The sequence below is a fragment of the Genypterus blacodes genome, unplaced genomic scaffold (assembly GCF_046128005.1).
Source record: "Genypterus blacodes isolate CSIRO-AG114 ecotype Tasmania unplaced genomic scaffold, CSIRO-AGI_Gbla_v1 ptg000156l_1, whole genome shotgun sequence".
Classification (NCBI taxonomy): domain Eukaryota; kingdom Metazoa; phylum Chordata; class Actinopteri; order Ophidiiformes; family Ophidiidae; genus Genypterus; species Genypterus blacodes.
The window spans coordinates 6,119,997-6,141,418 of record NW_027466957.1 but is presented as its reverse complement, the minus strand read 5'-3'; the positions used below and the strand labels follow the sequence as shown (position 1 = coordinate 6,141,418).

At 42.6% G+C, this 21,422-nt stretch overlaps 3 protein-coding genes across 3 annotated transcripts; 2 read left to right on the top strand and 1 right to left on the bottom strand.

Moving 5' to 3' along the window:
* Positions 1-1,152: 1,152 nt before the first annotated feature.
* On the bottom strand, positions 1,153-5,348 carry LOC143013012 (serine/threonine-protein phosphatase 4 regulatory subunit 2-like). Its single transcript, XM_076166421.1, has 9 exons — positions 5,207-5,348; positions 4,179-4,260; positions 3,884-4,054; positions 3,164-3,257; positions 2,956-2,993; positions 2,766-2,837; positions 2,475-2,624; positions 1,952-2,223; positions 1,153-1,845 (listed from the first exon to the last, which is right to left on the bottom strand). Exons 1-9 carry the CDS (start codon positions 5,238-5,240, stop codon positions 1,508-1,510), a joined length of 1,251 nt encoding a protein of 416 aa, XP_076022536.1. The 5' UTR covers positions 5,241-5,348; the 3' UTR covers positions 1,153-1,507.
* A 222-nt stretch (positions 5,349-5,570) lies between these two features.
* Positions 5,571-9,814, top strand: eif4e3 (eukaryotic translation initiation factor 4E family member 3). Its single transcript, XM_076166423.1, has 7 exons — positions 5,571-5,886; positions 6,722-6,794; positions 7,223-7,317; positions 7,402-7,462; positions 7,545-7,611; positions 7,795-7,950; positions 8,059-9,814. Exons 1-7 carry the CDS (start codon positions 5,711-5,713, stop codon positions 8,103-8,105), a joined length of 675 nt encoding a protein of 224 aa, XP_076022538.1. The 5' UTR covers positions 5,571-5,710; the 3' UTR covers positions 8,106-9,814.
* Positions 9,815-11,182: 1,368 nt separating this feature from the next.
* On the top strand, positions 11,183-20,584 carry LOC143013254 (forkhead box protein P1-B-like). The gene is made up of 17 exons (XM_076166811.1): positions 11,183-11,291; positions 11,865-11,978; positions 13,299-13,436; positions 16,132-16,269; positions 16,376-16,465; positions 16,936-17,068; positions 17,315-17,426; positions 17,533-17,640; positions 17,758-17,845; positions 18,152-18,229; positions 18,350-18,545; positions 18,645-18,721; positions 18,806-18,907; positions 19,012-19,139; positions 19,389-19,434; positions 19,532-19,707; positions 19,860-20,584. The coding sequence occupies exons 3-17, from the start codon at positions 13,314-13,316 to the stop codon at positions 20,020-20,022; spliced, it is 1,758 nt and encodes a 585-aa protein (XP_076022926.1). The 5' UTR covers positions 11,183-11,291; positions 11,865-11,978; positions 13,299-13,313; the 3' UTR covers positions 20,023-20,584.
* The last annotated feature ends 838 nt before the right edge of the window (positions 20,585-21,422 follow it).

Sequence of the window (21,422 nt, the reverse complement as noted above, 5' to 3'; positions counted from 1 at the left end):
ATCATAAAGGCAAAGGCACTATGCATCTAAACTCAAACCTTGATGACAGGGTTATTATCATTATTAACAACGCAAGATTTGCAATTATACCTCATTCATTCATTCCTAAATGGAATTTTCCCTTAGAAATGTCTCAGTGTTTTACATAATAATTACATATATTTGTCAGAACAACATAGTATGTCTGGTTGCAGTTATTTGTTATTTGTTAGCTGGTGTTTACAGGTGAAGAGCTGGCCCGCCCCCAGGATACCTGCTGACGACGGCGATAGTGATAATCTTGGCCTTTAAGTGTGTCAAGGACGTCTGAGGAGTCACGCATGTGATGTGTGAGTCACGCATTATCGTCACCATTAAATTGATCCACACATTTTGTTGATAATTTAACTCTGACAATAAGAAATATCTTACTTACTCCAAATTCAACTTCGCAGTTTAACTGGAACCAATTCTATAGGCGTTGGTTCTCCTGCAACTAGTGCATTCTGGGTAAGATGATGTGGTGTAGATCATTTAATATAAACTGAACATACCACAACTTAATTTTTTTTGCATTTATTGCTTTCCACGAATACCATGATACAAGCTCAAGCATTTCATATCTGGCAATTATGTTTTAAAAAGGCTGTGGAACAGGTATTACAACTCTACAAAAGACTGATTTACAGATACATACTGTAAAAACTCTTGCTATCAAAAAAGTTGTACAACTAAAGTATGACATACAGAAAGTGGAGAAACAAAGTACCATGTGTTATTTGAAATATTTCCGACGCAATCATGACTTTGCTTAATCCAAACAAATAAGAAAAAAAATGAAATCCATCTAGGTTACTATGATTTTCTGCTAGGACCCTTGTTCAAGTGGAAATCTGTTACAACTGAAAACATAATTATAAACGTAATTCAAGCAATTTCATACAGTGACGAAGAACAGCTTTATTTTCCACATCTTCTCAGGAGTTGCATGATAATGTTAACAAAATACATTTTGTGGTATGTGTGTCACAGAAAAGGCAAAACGCGTCTGTGTTTGCGTTGGTAGCTGGTGTTTTCTTTCACCTTCACAAAGACACGACAGTCAGACACAGCGATGCTTAGGCCAAAAATATAACTCAAAGCTGTCAAATTTAGCTTTTTGGAAATACATACATGCTCGATAAACAATTGCTTGCTGTCAAGTTATTCAGTTATCGGTTACATCACGGTTAAATTAAAACACTCAGATATAAAAAAACAAGGAAAGAACTGTTAGAAAAATGTTTAGTCAATGGTGAAAAAAAAAGCAGAGTCTTCTTTAAATCGTTTCCTTCCAGTTTAAAGACCAGGTGATGTGTTGCGGTTTGCGACAGGGGGGTGGGGGGAAGAAAAATATTCTTCAGTGAGGAACTTTGAGCTCCGCATCTGTCCTGGTCCTGAAGTTTAGGGTCCACAGTGCTACAGATTTACCCTCAGTTTGGTATCATACAGTGTAAAAATGTCCCTTTGCTGGCTGGACGGGGGGGGGTCAGTCACGTTCCTCAGGCTCGCTCACAGTCCCTGTGCTGTTCGGACTGTGAGCGTCGCCCTCTGTTGACGAGTCACATGTATTACAAGAGGAAGCGGGGGCGGGCGCGTCACTAGGTAGAGCCTTTCCATCATCGCTGCTGCCAGTGCTGCTGCTGCTGCTGCTGCTACTGCTGCTGCTGCTTTCCCCATTGTCCAGCTCAAAGCTTGCACTGTTGTCTGATGGAGTCGGCTCCTCTGATCGCTCTGCAGTGCCGTCAGGCTTTGGACTGTGGGCAGGCCCGCTCTCTGACGCCTCTGCTTCTTGTTCAGAGGCTTCTGTCTGTGTGCTGCTGGGCTCTGAGGAAGAGGAGAAAGAACAAATATTCCACAGTAACTAACTAAGTAGTTCAATGCAATCTTTATGATCAGACTTGGACTTAAATTATGCAGAGCTCATGCTTACCATGATCCTCTGAAGAGGAAGGTTTCCCCGAAGATGAGCCGCTTTTGTTCTCCTGCCCGCAAGTGTCTTCTGAAGACTCCCGGGAGTCCGACGGGCTGTCTGACCCTTTACAAGAGGCCTCCTTTTCCTCATTTTCCCTGTCGTCATCCTCCTTTTCACCAAACTTGAGCCTCTTTACCTCATGCTCATCAGCCTCAGACTCATCCTCCTCGTGATGTTTGTTCTTTATCCCGCTGCACGATGGACTTTCACCTTCTGGCAATGAGGAATCACTGCAGAGAGGAAACAAGTGCACATGGACAGTTTTAGCACGCTGTAAAAGTGCCCTGAATTCAAGATTGGAAGATTTGTTTACGGGGGGGCATCTAGGCTCAGTGATCCGTGTACGGAAGTTCCAAAGTATCTTCAATCTGGTTACATATGTGTTGTGCTGTGTTGAATACATCTTGGCAACATGGAGCAAGTTTGCTCCCTCATGGCCATTCCTGCACTGTGTCTCTTGCTTCACACTTATTTGAATTACCTGATCTGGTGCCGCTCTGCCTCGTCGGTGGTTGGCTCCCGCTCTTTGCTGGATGAACAGTCAGGGAGGCCGTTGGTTGAAAATGAAGAACACGACGACAGCTTTGGTCTATTGAGTGACTTTGGCGAACCGGGTCCGTTCACATTTCGACTACGGCAGAGAAGAAAAAGAAAAGTTGCTTTCGCGAGTCCAATCACAAAATCAATTGACAAGCGAGGCAGAGCTGTCCTTCACGTCGCCTTTCCAACCCACTAAATGTTATATACATAGCTCCTGCACCCCCTCCCCTACCTGTCTGAATATAATGAGTTGCCAGGAAACATCACTCCATTCATTCTGTTTACACCGGTCGCCCCATTTTTCCTTGGACACAAACAGAAAAACGACGGGCTGTTAATCATCCCTCTGCAAGTGTAACTGAGGGAGAAGCAATTACACATAAATACTGTGGACGGCAATGTGTCACAGCTGATGTACTTACTCTGAAGCCGGGTGCACACAGCTGACCACCATCACATTCTGCAATACAGCAACAGTCATCTTTATCAGAATACTGTTTAGATCACTGGGGAATGCCTTTAAAACAATATTTATCAACCAACACAACAATCCTTTGTCCTGGTTTGTTGACACGAAGATGTCTGATGCAATGATAATATATAAACAAAGCTGTGCAGACGAGCGCTTACTTTTTCCAAACCCCTGAGGAACTTGTCTGTTCCTGCATAATTTCTCTTGGGGTCCATGAGCAGCTCGCACAGTCGCTGGATGGTGAAGGGGATGCTGCAAAAAGGTATAGAGATTAATTTTACCTCCAAAATGCAGCATAGATGATCCAACTACTGTACACGTTTTGGCTGATGGGGGCGTGCCAGTCGTCTACCACTAACAAAAGGTTCATGCACGTACACGCCTGCCACGCCAGCCCGTGTCCCTGATGTCTGAAACTTTGCCAGACCCTGCGGCGGTAGGGCTGAACAAGCATAAACTTATCACCCTGGCGACACACCCAGACACAAAACATTGTTAGTGAACTGGACGTTGTCTGTATACCCGGAAGACTTTCACCTCACATTAAACAATACTAAATAAAACACTATGGTGAAATAACTCAACAACGACCAAAGTACTAAGATTTGTTTCTGATTTGATTGTCGTCTCCCAGCTTTTCCATTTACATGAAATGCAACATAATCTGTGAGAACAATACTACCAAATGTTGCTGACAGACATGTTTTGATCATGGAAGCGGACGGAATTATGTGCTTCTGCTGCCAGGTAGGAAATGCGTGCAATTTGCCTCATGTAGTTTTATAGCCCATTTACCGTAACCATGCACTTCCTGATATTATTTATTACAAGTGACACTGTTGTAAAAATATGTCATTAATTCACCAGCTTTTACTCACCCGTTGTACCCGTCTACTATTTTCAAGATCCTCTTCTTCATCTCATCAAATGGGATGTGCTCTACGTTGGGATTATGTGACGCTCTCTGTTCCGGCGATGAGTCGTGGAAATCATCCATGACTGTTTCCAGTTTAAACATGAAGTATGTTTTGAATTGCGACCATGGGATCCTGGAAGATATTGGAAATAAAACAAAGCAGGAAACCTTAGGTCATCATTACGTTCTGTGATTATCTGTAGGGTTCTTAATGCTTTAGGATCTGTGGCAGGTAGCTTCAGCGTTAGAACACTCACAATGTTTGTCCAGTTTTACCGACGTGACACAGGAACTGGTCTAGAAGAGGACTGGTCTCTTTCTTCCCTTTCTTCTCAAAATCTGTAAATATTCACATTATGCAGAAAAAACAATCAACATAATCTCGTTCCAATTTCATACACTGAAGGCGTTTTCTCCCAGCTCATTGTTTTACCCCTAAAAAAAATCCTCCACAATTCACTTATTTCATAATCTGAGGGAAAATTTAAACTCCTGCTGAAGCATTTCGAGTTTGTCAAATTTGTGAAGAGGTGAAAGTCTGAGGGGCCATATCAGGTGAGGGGGTGGGGGTGAGTCACCTAAATACAGTTTTATGCCACAATCGTTCTATTTTATACTAATCCCACAAACAGACCTTCTTTGCTTCCTTACAAGTGTGTAATGGTCACCAATCAACCCTGTTAGGTCACTCAGCTCAATACAATAAACACTTATTGTCTTCCCTAGGCTTCATTTAAGGTTTATCCGTGCCGAGACATTCAGACCATAGTTCATATTTACATATTCTGCAATTGCCTCTGCTAATATCATTAAGTCATCTGAATTCTATTGAAGAAGATTACAGGGCTGATCAATAGTAAATTGACAATCGCCAACTAATTTCTACACGTGCTACGTGCTCTGTAAAGACGCAGAGCAGTCAGATCGGAGCATCCTCAAACTATTTCGATGAGTGAAGTGAATGAAAAGTTCTTGGGGAACTTAGATGCGTGATTAGAACGTTACCAGGCTAACTGGTTACATAATCGACAAACAACATGGTAAATGGGTCAAACGTCATAACACTTATGTATTCACAAATGAACACGAGATTTAACAATACAGGCAAGCCAGAGAGTATTTAGGTGCCTTTTCTAAAGCGTAAACATTAGTCAACCGTAAGCTAACTACAAGTTAGGGGGCAATATTTAGCAAACTTTATGGGTTTTGATGAGAGTATCAAAACAAATCAAGTGCATCTCTCACTATTCGATGTCTTGATTACTCGTATATCTGTAAAGATTACCTTGAAAACCTTCCGATACCGCGTCGATATCCATTGCTGTGTGCACTTGCGGGCAGGAAATACTTGCTAGTTAGCGTTAGCATTAGCAACGCAACAAAGCTGGCGGCAGCGCACACTGCGCATGCGCCGAAATGACGCGTTTGACATTTTCGGAAGATGTTTTCAATTTGTTTTAGATAAATTTGAACCAGACTCGCACATTAATGGAACGAACAAATAGCTCAAAAATTTACTCAAGTGCAGTTCGCACTTATGCACATATTTACATCTAAAAATATTCATTCTTTTACGTACTAATTCGTGAATCTTTGCGCTGCGCCGTAGCTGTAGCACTCGGCAGACGTCACCGGTTTTTTTCTTCCTTGTTGTTGTGCAGCGACCAATGAGTCAGCAGCTGATCTGGGTCAGCTTTACTTAACAACTCACACATATAATATTGACGGCCCTCTCCGGAGATCTGACAGATTTTGTGACACAGTGAGTAGTTGTGGTTGTTCTGCGATCATGATGGCAGTCCCAGCAGCTGCCGCCACATTACAGCTGATGAGCACGTCGTCCAGCCCGCCTCTGCTAAAGGAGCACAACATTCTCATTAACGACACAGAATTTGAAGACATTGCAATTGACAAAGAAAACGACGTCCTGCCTTTACATTCACCCTGGACGTTCTGGCTCGATAGGTAAGACTAGTTAGTAGTTAACAACCGCCGTTCTCGTGTTTGTAAACGCTGGTAGCCATTGTGCAGTTGGTTAACTGTTGCTAGGAACAAAGAAAAGAACCGAGGCCTGGTGTAGTTTACATTCGAGCTGGCGTTATTTCTGACTTTCAAATGCAACATCTATGTGTTGAGGGCTGAAAATGAAGAACCGATTGATAATAGTGTTGTTACAACGTGTTTTTATCTGTCTGACCTACATAAACAAGCCCGCTGTTTGACTCTGATCTTAAAATAAACAAAACTGCGTAGTAATGAGTGATTAATCATTCGGCCGAGTCTATGAACTGGAACTGATTTTAATGGGCTAACTTTAGTCTGACCCTGAACACTTTTTCATGAGCGCAGGTGATTCTGGTCCAAACCTGTTGAGTCACTGTCTTTTCCTCATGTTGCCATTAATCAAACTAGCTCTAAGTGTTGATGTGTATTCAAAGGCCACATTTGGCAATAAACATTGTGAGGATGGCTTTACACTTCTTTAAAGTGGTGATAAATAATGATAATAACAATGTATGACAGTTACACATGCCCCATAATCTCCCCTGGTGTGTACAAGTCATACAGTGACTTTGTTCAAATGGGGTCAGTGCTGTTTACTGTTTACTGACTAATTTGTCACCTGATCCGCCCCTTTCATCTGTCCAAACTGAGGACAGCTCTCTTGAAACACGCCTGGGTAATTCAACTCTGAGAAAACTGCATTCACACCATTCCAAATGTGTAAGAATGTGTGTGGCACTGTGTGTGGAGCTACATAAATACAATTTGATTGAACATTTGCATCTGCTTTTCACAGATCTTTGCCAGGTACAACAGCAGCAGAATGTGAGTCAAACTTGAAGAAAATCTACACTGTGGAGACCGTCCAGGTAAGATCTTGACACGTGAGCACAGCAGGCACACGTGTTAGTACACACTTGCATTCTTGGACTTGACTTTTATGAACAGTTTCATATTTACACCCAGGATAAGATTTTGTGGCTTCTCCTTTGGTCAAATGGACGCCACTAGATACAATGTAACATATTTACATATTATCCAAAGTACTTGAAAATCCGTGCAGTCAGCCCTGCATACTGCGTGTACAAACGAGTTAAAGCACATTCTCTTCTATAATTTCATTGTGGAATTCAAGGCTCTTCAAGTTGTTGAACGATGATTTGGTTTTTTCTTGTCGCTGTCCTTATATTGCTTGAAAATTGCAAGCACTATAAATGATCAGTTACGATATTTATATATTATTTACTTGGATTATTTTTAACCTGTCAGTCTTCTGTTTACCTTTGTGTTGGAGTAGAACTTTTGGAGAGTTTATAACAACATCCCAGGGGTGTCCAGCTTGCCACTGAGATGCAGCTATCATCTAATGAGAGGAGAAAGAAAACCACTTTGGTGAGTTTAACCTTGAGATATGGGCGCTTTCATGTTGCTGGATATTGATTAACAATGGCGGTGTCCATTCATGTTTGCACACAGGGAAGAAGAAAGCAATGCTAAAGGTGGTGTTTGGAAAATGAAAGTTCCTAAAGAGGGCACTGTAAGTCACCTGACGGGGTCAATATGTAATCATTCCTTACTGCTTTCATGACTGCTTCACAAATTTGTCGTCATAATTACAGCCTGCTGTTTGGAAGGAGTTGCTACTGGCTACAATCGGGGAACAGTTCACAGATTACTGTTCTTCAGGTAATTATGTGAAAATAGAATCCTATTCTGTGCAAACGTCTTTCATCAGGTGAAGAAATTGCCAAATGTCTATGAGACTGATATAATTTTGATGTTCTTCTTCCTCTTACTATTATTATTATTACGGGGGCATACAACACTAAGTATATCAGTCTAATTTTCCTTTTTGTGTTGTCCTTCCAGATGATGAAGTAGTCGGGGTTAGTGTCAGTGTCAGAGACAGAGAAGATGTGGTTCAGGTCTGGAATGGAAACGCTTCCTGCGCTAATGAGGCAAACATCCTTGGGAGGATTTATGAGCTCCTTCCACAAATATCTTTTAAAGCAGTGTTTTACAAGCGTAAGTATTACCTTCATGTAATGACATTGACGTCACGGTTTAAGACTATTGAATGGCCTGAAACAATAACAAAAAAGCGTTTGTGACATGTTTGATTGTTTGTTTCAGCACATGAGGAGCACCACGCCTTTGAAGGAGGTCGACCAAGACATTAGTGCATTTTACACATTTGACACGTGAGATATCTTGGTTTTTTCGTATTAATGTGTTAAGGGACATAATATACGGGCACGTTTTGCAGCGATTGATTTCAAGTTCCTGTTGTTTTAACTTATGATGTTCATTACCACAAAATGTTGCCCATGTAATATGGAATTCCCCATCTTCTGAGCACTAGTATCATTTATGAGTGCATTTTAAAAAGATTAATTTCAACAGGAAGCAAAAATCCTTTCATTCTAGCGAAAGCTGTGTTTGTATGTTTTTTATACTGCAGAATTTTGCAAACCCAAAACAGCAAGTCATGTACAGCCATTTTTTTTAGAACAACAATATGTTGTGTGGTTTTGTCAACACTGTATCTCAGCTTGTGTCTCTGAGTGAAGTCTAGTTCCACAAAGCAAAACCTTTGTCTTCACAATGCAATACAAGGCTTTTCTAGTCCATTCTTATTGTCTGTTTTGTGTGTTACAGCCTAAATACTGCTGTCTATACAAGCAAAACTTAACATAGTACACTGCAAGTCATATTTGAGCAGAAAATTGCACATTTGTTTTTTTTGTTTTATTTTCATCCTTAGGTTATGAGTAGAATGTCAGAGGAATATGTTGTTACACAATGATGACTTCAGTACACGAGAAAGACGATTGATAGTTGCTGGGAAATGTATGCAATCATTTCCTCTCTTTGGGTTTTGGCGCTTATTTGCAAGTGTAATGCTTAATTTGATTAAGCTTGGATTCTAAATCAAGCACACTGTTCTGTGGGATATCAGATGGTCCCTCAACGGTCGTATGTAGTTCTGATTACATAATACTTTTGGCACATTGTTTAAATTTTTTTGTCATAATTTTTATTACAAGTCACTTGTTTGAATCTATTCATGTGAAAGCCGTAAAAGAGATCAACAACAAACAAAAGCCTTTAATAAGCGATTTGAAAAAAAAATCATGCAATCACGAAATCTGGATCTCCTGGAGGGACTGATAAACACTTGTTTGAGTGTAACTGAAAAAACACTTCAGGATTTGGTAAAGTGATGCGTTCAGGGTCACGAAACCCTGAATCACAGACTGAGAGATTACGTACTACTTCGTCGTGTAATCACTCTAATCCAAAGCATTTTTGTATTTTTACATGTCGTAGGATGTATTTGTATTGCTCAAAATTAAAATCGATTATTGAAATGTAGTAAATTGAACTGGATTATGTTAATTTACGTCTCACCAAAGGCGCCTTTCCTGTCTGTTTGTGTGAGAGAGAGCGTGCATGAATGAGGGACTGGGTAGATTTTCATTGTATATGGGCATTTGAAGTCATTTCTACAGAGAGTATGCGTTGAAAACCACAGTGAGACTGCTGCCATGACTTGTAAGTATGTATAATGCTGGTGGCCAAAACTGTACACAGGAGGGAAGTTTTCAGACCATTATCTTTGCCAAACACTGCTTTATTGCATGTTCCTGTGTTGTTCATGTAATAATGTAAAAGCACATACTATAGGAGATTAACCATACTGTACCACGTAAACAGTTGACCTCTGATCTTGTAGCCGATTCTCGACCATGGATGGTGCCTTGCGTTTACCAGCAGTTTAGAATGTCACACTCATCTGTGTCCAGCATGTTGGAAATGTATCCAGTCATGTTTTTCTGTATTAGTTTTGCACATCTTGGGTAAAAATAAAGACGCCTACTTCCCCTTACTGCTGTCTTGACTGTTCATATGTTAAAGGAATGTTACTAGTGTGTTGAATACACATTGATTAGTCTGTTTTTCTAGAATAGGTGGTCATTATTTTCAGGGCCATGAGCTGTCATGACTTCAAGTTCTGAAGATTAGTTAATCATTTTTCAATTATAAATGAAACATAAATAAATCATAAATACATTTAATCGTTTATTGATTCCCATAATGTTTTTGCCTGTTACAGATGGTAAACCAATATTTGAGTTAAAAGTATTTTGTCGCCCTCTGGTGGTTCATTCAGATCCAAATACGTGATTAACCACACGCTGGTTTGATGCCACTTCTAGAGTAAGTGTTACCCTCTACTTTATAGGTTAATCCTAATTAGTTGAACACTTGGAATGTATTAATGGATTTATATAAATGCACTTTTCTAATTAGTTGCTCCCTTGGGCTGCTGTTGGTCCACTCTCATTAGGCCCAGGAACTGGTTGATACTCTTTCTTCCAGTAAGGCTTATGGAATGATAGATATGATAAACGTTACCGAAATCAATACGAATTTCACGTGAACTCACATATATGAAATCACTGATATATGTTACAATTCCAAGACAGTTTAATTTATGTTACTATAGGTAACTACTTACTTACTACTTATTACAGATAACATTGATTAAATGATTGATTTGGTTGATCGAATTTTAAAATATGATATTCTATCTAAAATACTGTTTTAAAAAAAAAATATTTCGATGACATACCGTTCGATAACGTCTCTGTAGCCACGTACATCCCCAATATCCCCTATGTTACATGGCAAGAGTGCTCCTGCAGTGCCAGCATCTGAACTGGAGGAGCTATGTCTAGTTGCACCACAGTGCCCCCTAGTGGATTTTTTGGACTAAAGCCTACTTCAACTGAATTCTAGAGACGCCTGGAAGCAGTTAAATTGAAGTTTGAATGCATTCTTTAATACTTAATTGCAGGCGAAAATGTGACAATTGTTGTAGGGAAAGCATTAAATTAGAGTTAAAGTTTGAGTAAAGACATCAAGAGACATCTCTCACAAACAGTTCTCGAAAAATGTATGCTTCTAACTTCTTACAGTTTGGTTTTTATTATCTTTGAATCGACAAGATGCATCTCAAATCATGCCATGTCAAAGAAAAACGAAACATGAACCAATATGAGAACAAATATGTAAATAAAAAAATGTATGTTAATTACACTTACTATACTATTTTCCACAGCGATGATCTCCTAAAAATACACACAGTTGTATTCAAGATTTGTTTGCCCATTTTTGTGACCACATTTAAGACTATATAAAAACGCGTGTGAGCATGACGTCAGCTTTGTTTACTTTTTACGTAAGCCCCGCCTCCTGTTAGCAACTTGTGGCTAGCTCGCTAACTACCTAGGAAGCCACTGCTGAGAGGATTTCCTTCCCACCCTGTCCGAACTCGACACTGTCCGTCGCTGTATCTTTCGGTAAGTCAACGCTCACTTCACATTGCGCTAAGAAAAAACAGTTTGATCTAATCCGAATCATCTCTGGCTGGACTGTTACATCACCAGGTGGCAAACCAGAGACGAAAGAATGGTTCGTCGTAAGCTAGCGTTACAGGGAGGTTGCTAGCTTTTGTTGTACTGTTAATGTTCATGTCGCCCTTTGAAAAAACTGCCTTCCTGTCAGTCTGAATTAACGACTAAGACATTCTAACGTTTTAAGATCAATTCAAATGCCGAGAACAGTCCGCTCATGTTTGCTTCATTTATTTGCCAAGTTAAAGTCAATAACAATTCTCCCTGACTGCTATAGCTAAGGTTATCGGATGGTTCCATTCATTTGGTGCAGTAGTTAGACGGTGATCGCTTTAGATTTCGACACACAAACAGTACATAGATTTTACATAAACTCTAAATAAATAAATTGGAACGGGCGGATGTGTGTTGCGTTCACGAGCTAACTTAGTAAATGTCTTTGATTAGATATCGCGCACTCGCCTTCCACATTTTTTAGTTTTTTAAGCTGATTTTAACTTCCTGCCATGTTTCATTTAGAATCACTCGGACGGATCGAGTCCAGCCCAAATGACTGAACTGTGGACGATTTAGACCAAACGCAGGACATCACAAATTAGAGGATTATCGCCCAACTACAGTGACTGAAAGCAGGTAAAGAGAACGCGAGGGAGGGAGGGGGGGCGAAGGGGTTTACATGTCGGCGTTGGGATTTGTTTGTTGTTAAGTTCATTTGCTTACTCTGTCGGGAATTTGGTTACATTATCGAATTCGACTCATTCAGCGTTTAGCCATCGCCTAGTCGTGGTTGAAGGCAATCGTTGTTGAGAATAGAGATAAATGAGAGAGAAAGAAAAGTGATTCAAAGGCAAATATGAAAGAGATGTATAGTTGTCATGGTGATAAAGAAACACGTAGGAATATTCAGCATGGATTTATTAATCAGAACATCCTGAAGATTGTGTTTATTGTACAATAACGCTGTCCATTTTTCATAATCTACAATATCTTGTTAACGCTCCATAAGGTTTGAGCAGATAATGGACCATAAACTGATTCTCACCCCACCTCAGTAACTTCAAATTAGTCAACAAGAACACAATTGCCGTTTGCTTCCACACCCAATCCTGAAACCAAAAGTAAACAGGATGTGTCATCTTATTTTCCTGTTTTCGTGAAATAGATTTTACCCTGTGTGAGTAACAAACGGCCACAGCCAGCTATGAGTGAACACTGCACAGATCTCCCCAAACCAGTTAGACAGAGTCTTTATTCAGCACCTCACACTGGCAGCTGTAATAAAAGAATTGACCCCTTTGACATTCAGCGAGTTCATTTAGTAAAAATTGTCTTTGTCTTCACCAATACGCCTGAAATACTTTGTCTTTGATTCAAGGTGATCTACTTTGAAATATGGCTTAAAGTTCCATGACAACTATGATGGATTAAAGCACTGGTTCCTAGGTTACGGCAGATCATTAAGACGACCTTCCTGATGCAAAACAGTCTCGGTCTCAGTTCAGCGTTTCTGTGTAGATTTCCATCTGCTCCCATTATTTGTTTACCTGCTTTATTTACTTTTGTTTATAGCGCTTGCTGTCCGACTCAAACACGGGCCGAGCTGTATACATAAAAAGACAACTTGTGCATTGTGCTACCTGCCAGAGCCGTTTATCGCACCACCTGGTTAATGGTAAATTGTTCCAGGAGGAAGATGTGTTTGCACATAAACACAGACCCGGGGCCCCTGTGTTGACAGTAGCCATGGCAGCAATCGGTTATTCAACAAATAGACCTACCTTGTACTCACTTGTACAAGAGAATGTTTATCTTGGAGGGTACAGCAATACCAGCGTCGTTCTTCACTTGAAATCCCCCCGACGGGACTGTTCTAAATTCTTGCTCGGAGAATTGACTTTGTCGCGAGTCGATCGTCATGCTGCTTTAATTTACGCTTATATTCCTTTTCCCCAGGTCAGTGAAGTCCAGATGCATGAGGCTGGGTCAGACCAAACAAGCCACAGCCGCAGTCCCGCTAATCCGACAGAGAACTGGAACCTCTCTGAGAATGAGAGTCGACTGAGGAGCGGCCAGTGTGAGGAGGCGCTCAGGGTGAGTCCAGCCAGATCAACGCTTGCTTACGTGCAATAGAGAAGCACTGGGTTCAAATCTGTATGAAACAAATCACACGGAGTCCATATGATGATGATGATGATGTCATTGGTTCTATTTTTCCTCTATTGCCGAGGGATTGTTTCTGAACCACGTTGCCACAGAGCCATTTCCAGACAGGAAACGCCTGCATTGCCGTCTCAGTAGCCGCCACCATGTAATCATATAGACTTTGACTTTTTTTGTTTTGTTTTTATCAAGGTTGCACGAGAAGAGCTCCAGGCTGGCGATAAAGTGCTTTATATGCCTGTCGTAGTTCTGATGCAGCAAAGTGAAAGCGTAGTCTTGCCGTTGTGATTCCGCCTCTCATTGGCGTACGATCGACACCAGACTTGGCCTGTACGCTTTCATAGTGGCACTCAAGACAGACGATGACGTGTGCTGAAAGAGCTGCATCCAGTCGTGTAACTCGTGTGTAACAGCACCTTACAGCTGCACAGAGTGGTTGTGTAAATATTTGTACAAAAGGTTTCTTTAGTCGAGCGTCTGGCAGCTGTTATTCTTACTTACTTTCTTTAATTTCACATTGGAGATGACGCATATCATACCGGAATCCAAACATCACCTTTTTAACAGTAGACAGCGTTCAGATAGATGATGGATCTGGAAACGGGCACGTCTGTGGCGTCTCTGGGTCACGTCTTATAGCCGGCGCTCACTCTGGTTTGTTTGTTTGGCTGCAGTGTTTGTTGGCCCTTTTTCTTGTGTTTATGTCTAAGCAGAGCACAGGGATGGGGGGAAGAGATGCTAAGCTCCGAGAGGGGAGGGGAGGGGAAGGGAGGGGGGGGGGCAACAACTCCTGCTGGGTGGGGAGAGGAGGGAGGGAGGGGAGATTGGTTTGTAGTTTTGTTTATGCTCACATCAACTAGGTTAGCCAGGCGCCGGGCAGAGCGTTTTTCAGCTGAGCGACACTTCTTCTCTTCAGATCCCCCGACGCGCTTTAAATGGAGAAAATCAGGTTTGGCCGCCTCACTCCGCTACTTGTTTGTCTGTATGAGATCATATAAACACGGCGTATTTTTAATCAGGGGTTGCATTGTTAAAAGCGTATCTCACAAGGCTCGGGTTTTATGTATAATTTATCCTTTGTAGCACGGTTGAGCCATAGGATTCATGCAGTGATCTCTCTCTCTGTCTCTCTCCCTCTGTGGAGAGAGACAGAGAGAGTGAGAGAGATCCAGGCTGCTTGTTGTTCTGCACAGCGTCTCAGCCTCTTCTTCCATTGTCAGTCAGCGCGGCGAGTTCACTCCAGCAGTCTTGCGGGAACCGGCCCCTGTGTTTACAGTCTGTTGCTCACTAGGATGACTTTCGACAATAACAACAACAGAAGATGTTTGGACTTGCGGGCTGCCATGGCAACAGGGATTAGGGCGAAAGGCTTGTTGTTGTGTTGATGGTGTCCACAGCAAAGCAGAGAGAGAGGGAGAGGGAGGGATAGAGAGGGAAAGAGAGGGGGAGAGAGAGAGAGAGAGAGTCTGCGGGGTAGACCTGTTTTTTCTCTGCTTCCCACCTCTGCAGCATTGAATTTCTCAGGGATAGGGGGGCCGACGAGGAAGCAGGCATCTGTTGTTGTTAGCGGAGGGCCTCTGTGAAATTCACTGTCAGTTTGTTTACCCGAGCCCAAGCCGAGCCGGCCGGGGAGAGAAATGTTTATTTGTGGTTCAGGCCTTAATTAAAATAGGAGTCTGGAGTTCTGTTTTGGTAAACAGACTCTGTGTGTGCTTTTGTTATTCATTATTTATATCTCGCTGCAATTTTTGATTGCTCTGTTTATGTTTACTGTAAACATCCCCGCAGCTGTCAAGCTTGACAGGCGAGGGGAGGGAGTGGGGGAGAGGGGGGGGGAGGGTGTGGTAATGACTGGAGGCTAGCAGAGGGGGTTGTTGTTGTCGCTGTGGTGGCAGGGCGGGTTGTTGTTGTTGTTGTTGAGTTGAACGTCCCCTGACACCAGATGTTGTTGTTGTTGTTGTTGTTGTTCGCTTCCTTTTGAGCTTGAATGATGTCATGTCTAAGTTTAGCTGAACTGACCTGCAAACTGCCTGCGAAGAATAATGAGGATAATAATAATAACTGAGCTTTTCTGTTATCCGACGTAACAAACAAATCTGTGGTGAAGTTTGTGTTTAAATGCTGCATGAAGCTCATTGTTGCAATAGAAGAGAAAAACAAAAGCATGACAGGTTTAATTATCAACTAGAACGTCACGTTTAAGGTCCAGGTCAAGTCCAGACAAAGTTCACTTCCTGATGGCAGAATAAGCACGTATGTGTACGTATATGTGTGTGTGTGTCACTTTGAAAGAAACTGCTTTTAAAAGTAGGAATTTAATATTGTTACTGATGATTTCATTCAGGTTCACGACTTTCATTTTAGTCTAAAACGCAAAACGGGGTAATGCATAGATATGACGTCAACGTTGTAACATTGTTGGTTTAGGTGATGCCACTGTTGTTTACTTAAGTAGCTTTGGAGTCGGACACTGTTTGTAGAGCTTGACATCATAATTGTGTTTTCTTATTAAACATTTAAAGGAACATTTACAACAAGTGGTACATTTACAGTGAGGAAGGAACCGAAGCAAGCTAGATTGCCACTGCAAGCTCCTTCATCAGCGTTCTGTTCCCATCCCATGCAGGTCCCAGTGTCGCTGCCCATGATGACCCCACCAGCCGAGGCTCCACAGCTGCAGCTTACACCGCAACACCAACAGATCCTCAGCCCTCAGCAGCTCCAAGCTCTGCTCCAGCAGCAAAAAGCGCTCATGTTACACCAGGTATGGGGGAGGAGGGGGAGGGGGGAACGGAAAGCTCTCAAGCGTTTGTACTTTGAGTCGGCGCAGCGATTCTACTTACTGAAAAATGAATCGATATGTCTTGCAGCAACAAATTCAAGAGGTCTTCAAGAATCAGCAGGAGCAACTCAATCTGCAGCTGCTGCAACAGAAGAACGCCGGGATGGTCAGTCAAGAGGTAAAGCCAGACACAAAGGATCAGTCCCAGTAAGTTTGGCAGCAAATAAAAAGTGTTGTCTCACTCAGTGCTGTTGTTGACAAGCGTTGCCAATCAAATTCACCCCAAAGAGAATTGTGGAATCTTGTCAACACAGATGCAGGTCTTATGATCTAATGTCTAGTAAGGACAAACCTGATACAAGACCCTGACTTTGAGTGTTTGAGTCCATAGTACATTTTCCTCTGAAATTAGATAAAGAGATTAGCTGATTTCATTAACTACACCCGTTAAGTGACTGAATTCAGCTGACTTTGCTCTGAAATAGAGTCTGCAGTACGTCGGCCCTTTCAGTGTCCCTCGTGTTCTTAACGCCGTCATGTCCATCAGTCCTTCACACTCTCCTTCCCTCCCCCATATCATGAATTAAGAGCAATACGGTCTCATGTTAGAGCTCAAACTAATGTTGTTCCCTCCTGGTTCTGTCCCAGCTGGCGGCCCAGCAGATCGTCATCCAGCAGCAGCTCCTTCAGGTGCAGCAGCAGCATCTCCTCAACCTGCAGAGACAAGGGCTGCTGTCTGTCCTGCCGTCTGTCCTGCCCACCAGCCTATCCCCGGCCCCAGGTGTGTGTGTGTGTGTGTGTGTGTGTGTGTGTGTGTGTGTGTGTGTGTGTGCGTGCGTGCGTGTTTCAGAATTGAACACTAGGACCAGAACAAAGGGTAACATTGCAGTGCAGATGTGGAGAGGTGCAGAGGTGGTTTAATGTAATTACACAGCAAACAAGGCGTGAGCTATTTTGATTGATATAAAAACTGAATCCCACCGTAGCATCAAACAGTCATTATGCTTGTATACGTGTGTAATTTCAGCCTGTGAGAACGGCGGCGTCCTGTCCTCCGCCGGAGAGAGCAGAGATTCTTCCAGCCAAGCCTGCCAGTCTGCCACCAACGGACACCACGCGCTCTTGAAAAGGAAAGAAAGGTGTGTCGGGCGGTTTTGACTCCGGGGACGCCTGCTTTGATTTCTTAGCGAAGGAGGCAGGTTGTCCAGTCGTGTTGTTGACGTTTCGCTGTCGTGCTTCTCGCAGTGGGTCACTGGACGACGGCGTGCAAAACAGCCATCCTCTGTATGGAAATGGAATGTGCAAATGGCCCGGATGCGAGACCGTCTTCGGAGACTTCCAGGCGTTTCTCAAGTGAGTGCTGAAACCACGCAGAACTCCAAAGCCGGGCGGATTAAAGACACAGACGCCAAAGTTCACTCGCAAATCCCTGTTTAAACCTGCATCATTTAATAAAGATTTATTCCACAGACACCTGAACAGCGAACACATTCTGGATGACAAGAGCACAGCGCAGTGTCGCGTGCAGATGCAAGTGGTGCAGCAGCTGGAACTGCAGGTAGGACACTCGTGGGTTCACAGCTCACTCGCCGCTCGTGCCGTTTTTAAACTTCAGCTGTAAAACATATTAAAAAGTCTTAAAGTTTGCTGAAACATCCTAACAATGAACGCCTGTCAGCCGCCGGCAGTGGCGGTGTGATTTCACACCAAGACTCCAAAACAGAAGTGATGTCTTTGGGGAATAACACGTCAGGGGATGCCAGGAGAGAAGCCGTCTCTACACCGAATCTCACGTTCTTCATTTACCACAAACTGAGAATTCACTGAATCTCAGCTTCTATTTTGGTTCTCCTCCCTGTTATAGCTGAAAAAGGATAAAGAGCGACTTCAAGCTATGATGGCTCATCTCAAATCCTCTGAACCCAAACTGGCAGCGCAGCCTGTAAGTCCCAGCCACAGCTTTACTTCCCTCAATTACAATAAATATTGTTTTGCTGGGAGACACGCTGACGTTTTCCCCCCCGACTTAAACCGCTTTGTTGTTTTTTTGTTTTTCTTTAAGGTGAATCTGGCGTCTAACGTGTCGTTCTCCCAGGCGACGTTGCCCAAAGGCACTCCTCCCATGAGCCTGTCTCAGAGCGCTACGGCCCCGTCCACCCCGCTGACGCCGCTGTCCGACTCCCCCTCTGTCCTCACTCCTAGTAGCATGTTCGCCGGAAGCCCTGTGCGGAGGCGATACAGCCGCTCAGTCAGCCAAGGTGACGACGAGATAACAGCAGGTTTCAGGCCATAAACATGCCCCGCGGAAATGAATGATGTTTATCTATAATGAGTACCTGTCATCTCCTTTTGAACAGATATCGTTGATAATAAGGAGTTCTACTTGAGCACAGAAGTCAGGCCTCCGTTTACGTATGCATCTCTCATAAGACAGGTAATGTTGAGTCCTGAGCCAACACGAAGCGTTGATTTAATAACTGTTATAATCGTCTTAACTCACATCCTTCATCTCTTCCAGGCAATATTCGAGTCGCCTCGCAATCAGTTGACGTTAAATGAAATCTACAACTGGTTTACGAGGAACTTTGCCTATTTCAGGCGCAACGCTGCCACCTGGAAGGTATCGACACCGTCCCATTGTAGATCTCATTCCATGTTGTATACGGGAAATGCAGGGGAATCGTGTTTACATTTCCTGTTTTTGTCCCCCGTTTCATCTTCCAGAATGCTGTCAGGCACAACCTCAGCCTCCATAAATGCTTTGTGCGTTTGGAAAACGTGAAGGGAGCCGTGTGGACGGTGGACGAGATCGAGTTCCACAGACGGAGGCCCCAGAAAACCACCGGTAACGGGTACGTGTCATCATACGTCACACCACAGCCCCCTGGAAATCTGCCAGGCGCCTCACATTAATCCACATCACCTCATAACCCGCACACAGCATTTACTGTAAACACGCCCGAGTGTGTCGCACATTCACACAGGATTAAGGCCGGATTAAGGCCTCCGATCTCCACTATTAAAGTACAGATTCTTGCTCTCAGTGCTTTCATACAGATGATATTCAGTAAAGTGTAACTTGTTGTATTATCCCCTAACAGATCTATACTAAAGAACCGTCATCGCTTAGCTGGCTCCTCTCCCCAGGTAACATAAGCAAAGAGTGTGTGTCCTAATACTGCAGTAAATTGTCACCGCTTTGTTGTTTTTGATTGTAAGACATGTTTTTTGATCTGAATCGTAGGAATGTAGCTTTTTTGGCGGTGGACCAGACAACCCTCTGTTTAACGCCTCGTCCATGGGTAGCATCCCTTTGCACTCCCTGCCTCATGTTCTCCAAGAGCAGATGAACGGAGCCTTTGCTAACGGATCTGGATATCAGAGCGACAGCAGTGCGACTCAGTCTCCTCCACAAGCTTTGTAAGTGTGCAAAGTTCACCCCGAGCGTCAATGAACAAGACCTTTGACCTCGCGTACGTCAAGTCAGTGTGTTTGGTGGCGATGTAATGTCACAGATTCTCATGTTTGTTTCTGTGTGTGTGTGTGTGTTTCCTCCCCCCCCCCCATTCCAGCATCAAAGAAGAGCAGGAGGACGAGGAGATCTGTGAAAATTATCCCTACGAGTCGGCGGAGAGCATGGACGAGCACGGACACAGCCCAGAGATGAACGCGGATGAAGACCACCACAGCACGCAGCGGATAAACCTCCAGTTCGACCGTGTGCCTTCTCTCTGACCGCCAGGCCCCCCCGACCCTGACGCCCGAGCTGCAAAGCCCCCACCGCACCCCCAACCCCCCCCACGGCCAGTGTGATTCTGTATTACCAAAAGATTTTGAAAACACACCCGCTTCACCCACAATAACCACTGTAATTTTTGTATGTATCAGCATTTCTTATTGTGTCTTCAATCAGGCTCTCGATTCTTTTCTGTACAGTAGAGTGAGATCACAATTACAAGGCCTGTGGTTAAACTGTCCGTTATTTTGTTTTGTACTCGCACAAAGGACCACGGTGAGCAAAGAAGCCAAAGGGAATATGAGCGGTTAGCACTTCACTTCTATGAAAGATTCTCCTCCTCTATCTGATATATTTGTATCCAGTCATAATCAGCTGATTTAAAGAAAAACAAGTAGCTTCTTTATATTTGTCGGTCTTTTTCACACCCCATCATGAACATTTCTGACTATGCTCTGACTGAGCTTGTAAAAGTAGATCATATAAATTTACCATTATTGTAAACCAATGCATCTCTATGAGTAATAAATTCTTCATGATTAATGTCTTACTGTGGTTTAATGAGGCTTTCCTGTCAACTTTATTCCATCATTGAATGGATTTTAAATGACTTATCATAGCTGTTTATGTGATGTAGGTGTGTACATGATGGTGGCAGGTTCCTGTGCTTATTGTTACCTTTTCAGATTAGACACATGCTGTTGCGTTTAGAGTGTCACAGCATTTTAGTTATTTCTTCCCATTTTTCTGCTAAATTTGTCAATCAGCACATTTCTCCAAACCCTGGGGCCTCACCACACGTCTGCCATCCTGTCAGCTCTTCAAACATGTCAGTGTCAAATAAGAAAGAAACTAGACAATGAGTCAAGTCTTGAATGTTACAAATTCCCACAAGCACCTGAACACACCTGCAAAGAGAACGGAACAGTCAAACTTACATCATCAAATGTTTTTAAAGACAAAAAAAGAGCGACTGCACAGATTCATTATGATATATTACTAATGTCACCAAAGTTTCCTATTACTGAAATAAACTGATGAAGTTGATCACAAGCCCAGTGTGATCTTCTCAACACTTTGTATAGTTTTGATATTTTGTTTTGACTGTTTGTTCCCATTGATATTTGGGTTTGTATGATTTCATCTGATTTTAGAAGACATACGACATTACAATTCCACAGAACCTTACAAAATTACATAATTATTTATCCCTGAAATATTATGTTGAACCCTGAAGTTGATTCAGCATTCAATTCCTTTAAGGTCACAAAAAGCCTCTAAATATACAAATTTAACTAATCAACAAAACAATAATAAACTGCATCTTTATGATATAATATGAACCCTGCATAATATATTAATAACAGTGTATTAATTAAGTAAAATCTGTTTGTTAATA

Bases quoted from the DNA above. Each gene is read 5' to 3' on its own strand.
- LOC143013012 (XM_076166421.1), bottom strand. From the start codon at position 5,240: ATGGATATCGACGCGGTATCGGAAGGTTTTCAAG. The intron at 3,258-3,883 runs GTGAGTAAAAGC...ACCTTTTTGCAG, and splicing joins ATAGTAGACGGGTACAACGG to CATCCCCTTCACCATCCAGC. The intron at 2,224-2,474 runs GTAATTCAAATA...TCCTCTCTGCAG, and splicing joins GCAGAGCGGCACCAGATCAG to TGATTCCTCATTGCCAGAAG.
- eif4e3 (XM_076166423.1), top strand. From the start codon at position 5,711: ATGATGGCAGTCCCAGCAGCTGCCGCCACATTACAGCTGATGAGCACG. The intron at 5,887-6,721 runs GTAAGACTAGTT...TGCTTTTCACAG, and splicing joins TGGACGTTCTGGCTCGATAG to ATCTTTGCCAGGTACAACAG. The intron at 7,463-7,544 runs GTAAGTCACCTG...TCATAATTACAG, and splicing joins AAGTTCCTAAAGAGGGCACT to CCTGCTGTTTGGAAGGAGTT.
- LOC143013254 (XM_076166811.1), top strand. From the start codon at position 13,314: ATGCATGAGGCTGGGTCAGACCAAACAAGCCACAGCCGCAGTCCCGCT. The intron at 16,270-16,375 runs GTATGGGGGAGG...TATGTCTTGCAG, and splicing joins AAGCGCTCATGTTACACCAG to CAACAAATTCAAGAGGTCTT. The intron at 19,435-19,531 runs GTAACATAAGCA...TCTGAATCGTAG, and splicing joins TAGCTGGCTCCTCTCCCCAG to GAATGTAGCTTTTTTGGCGG.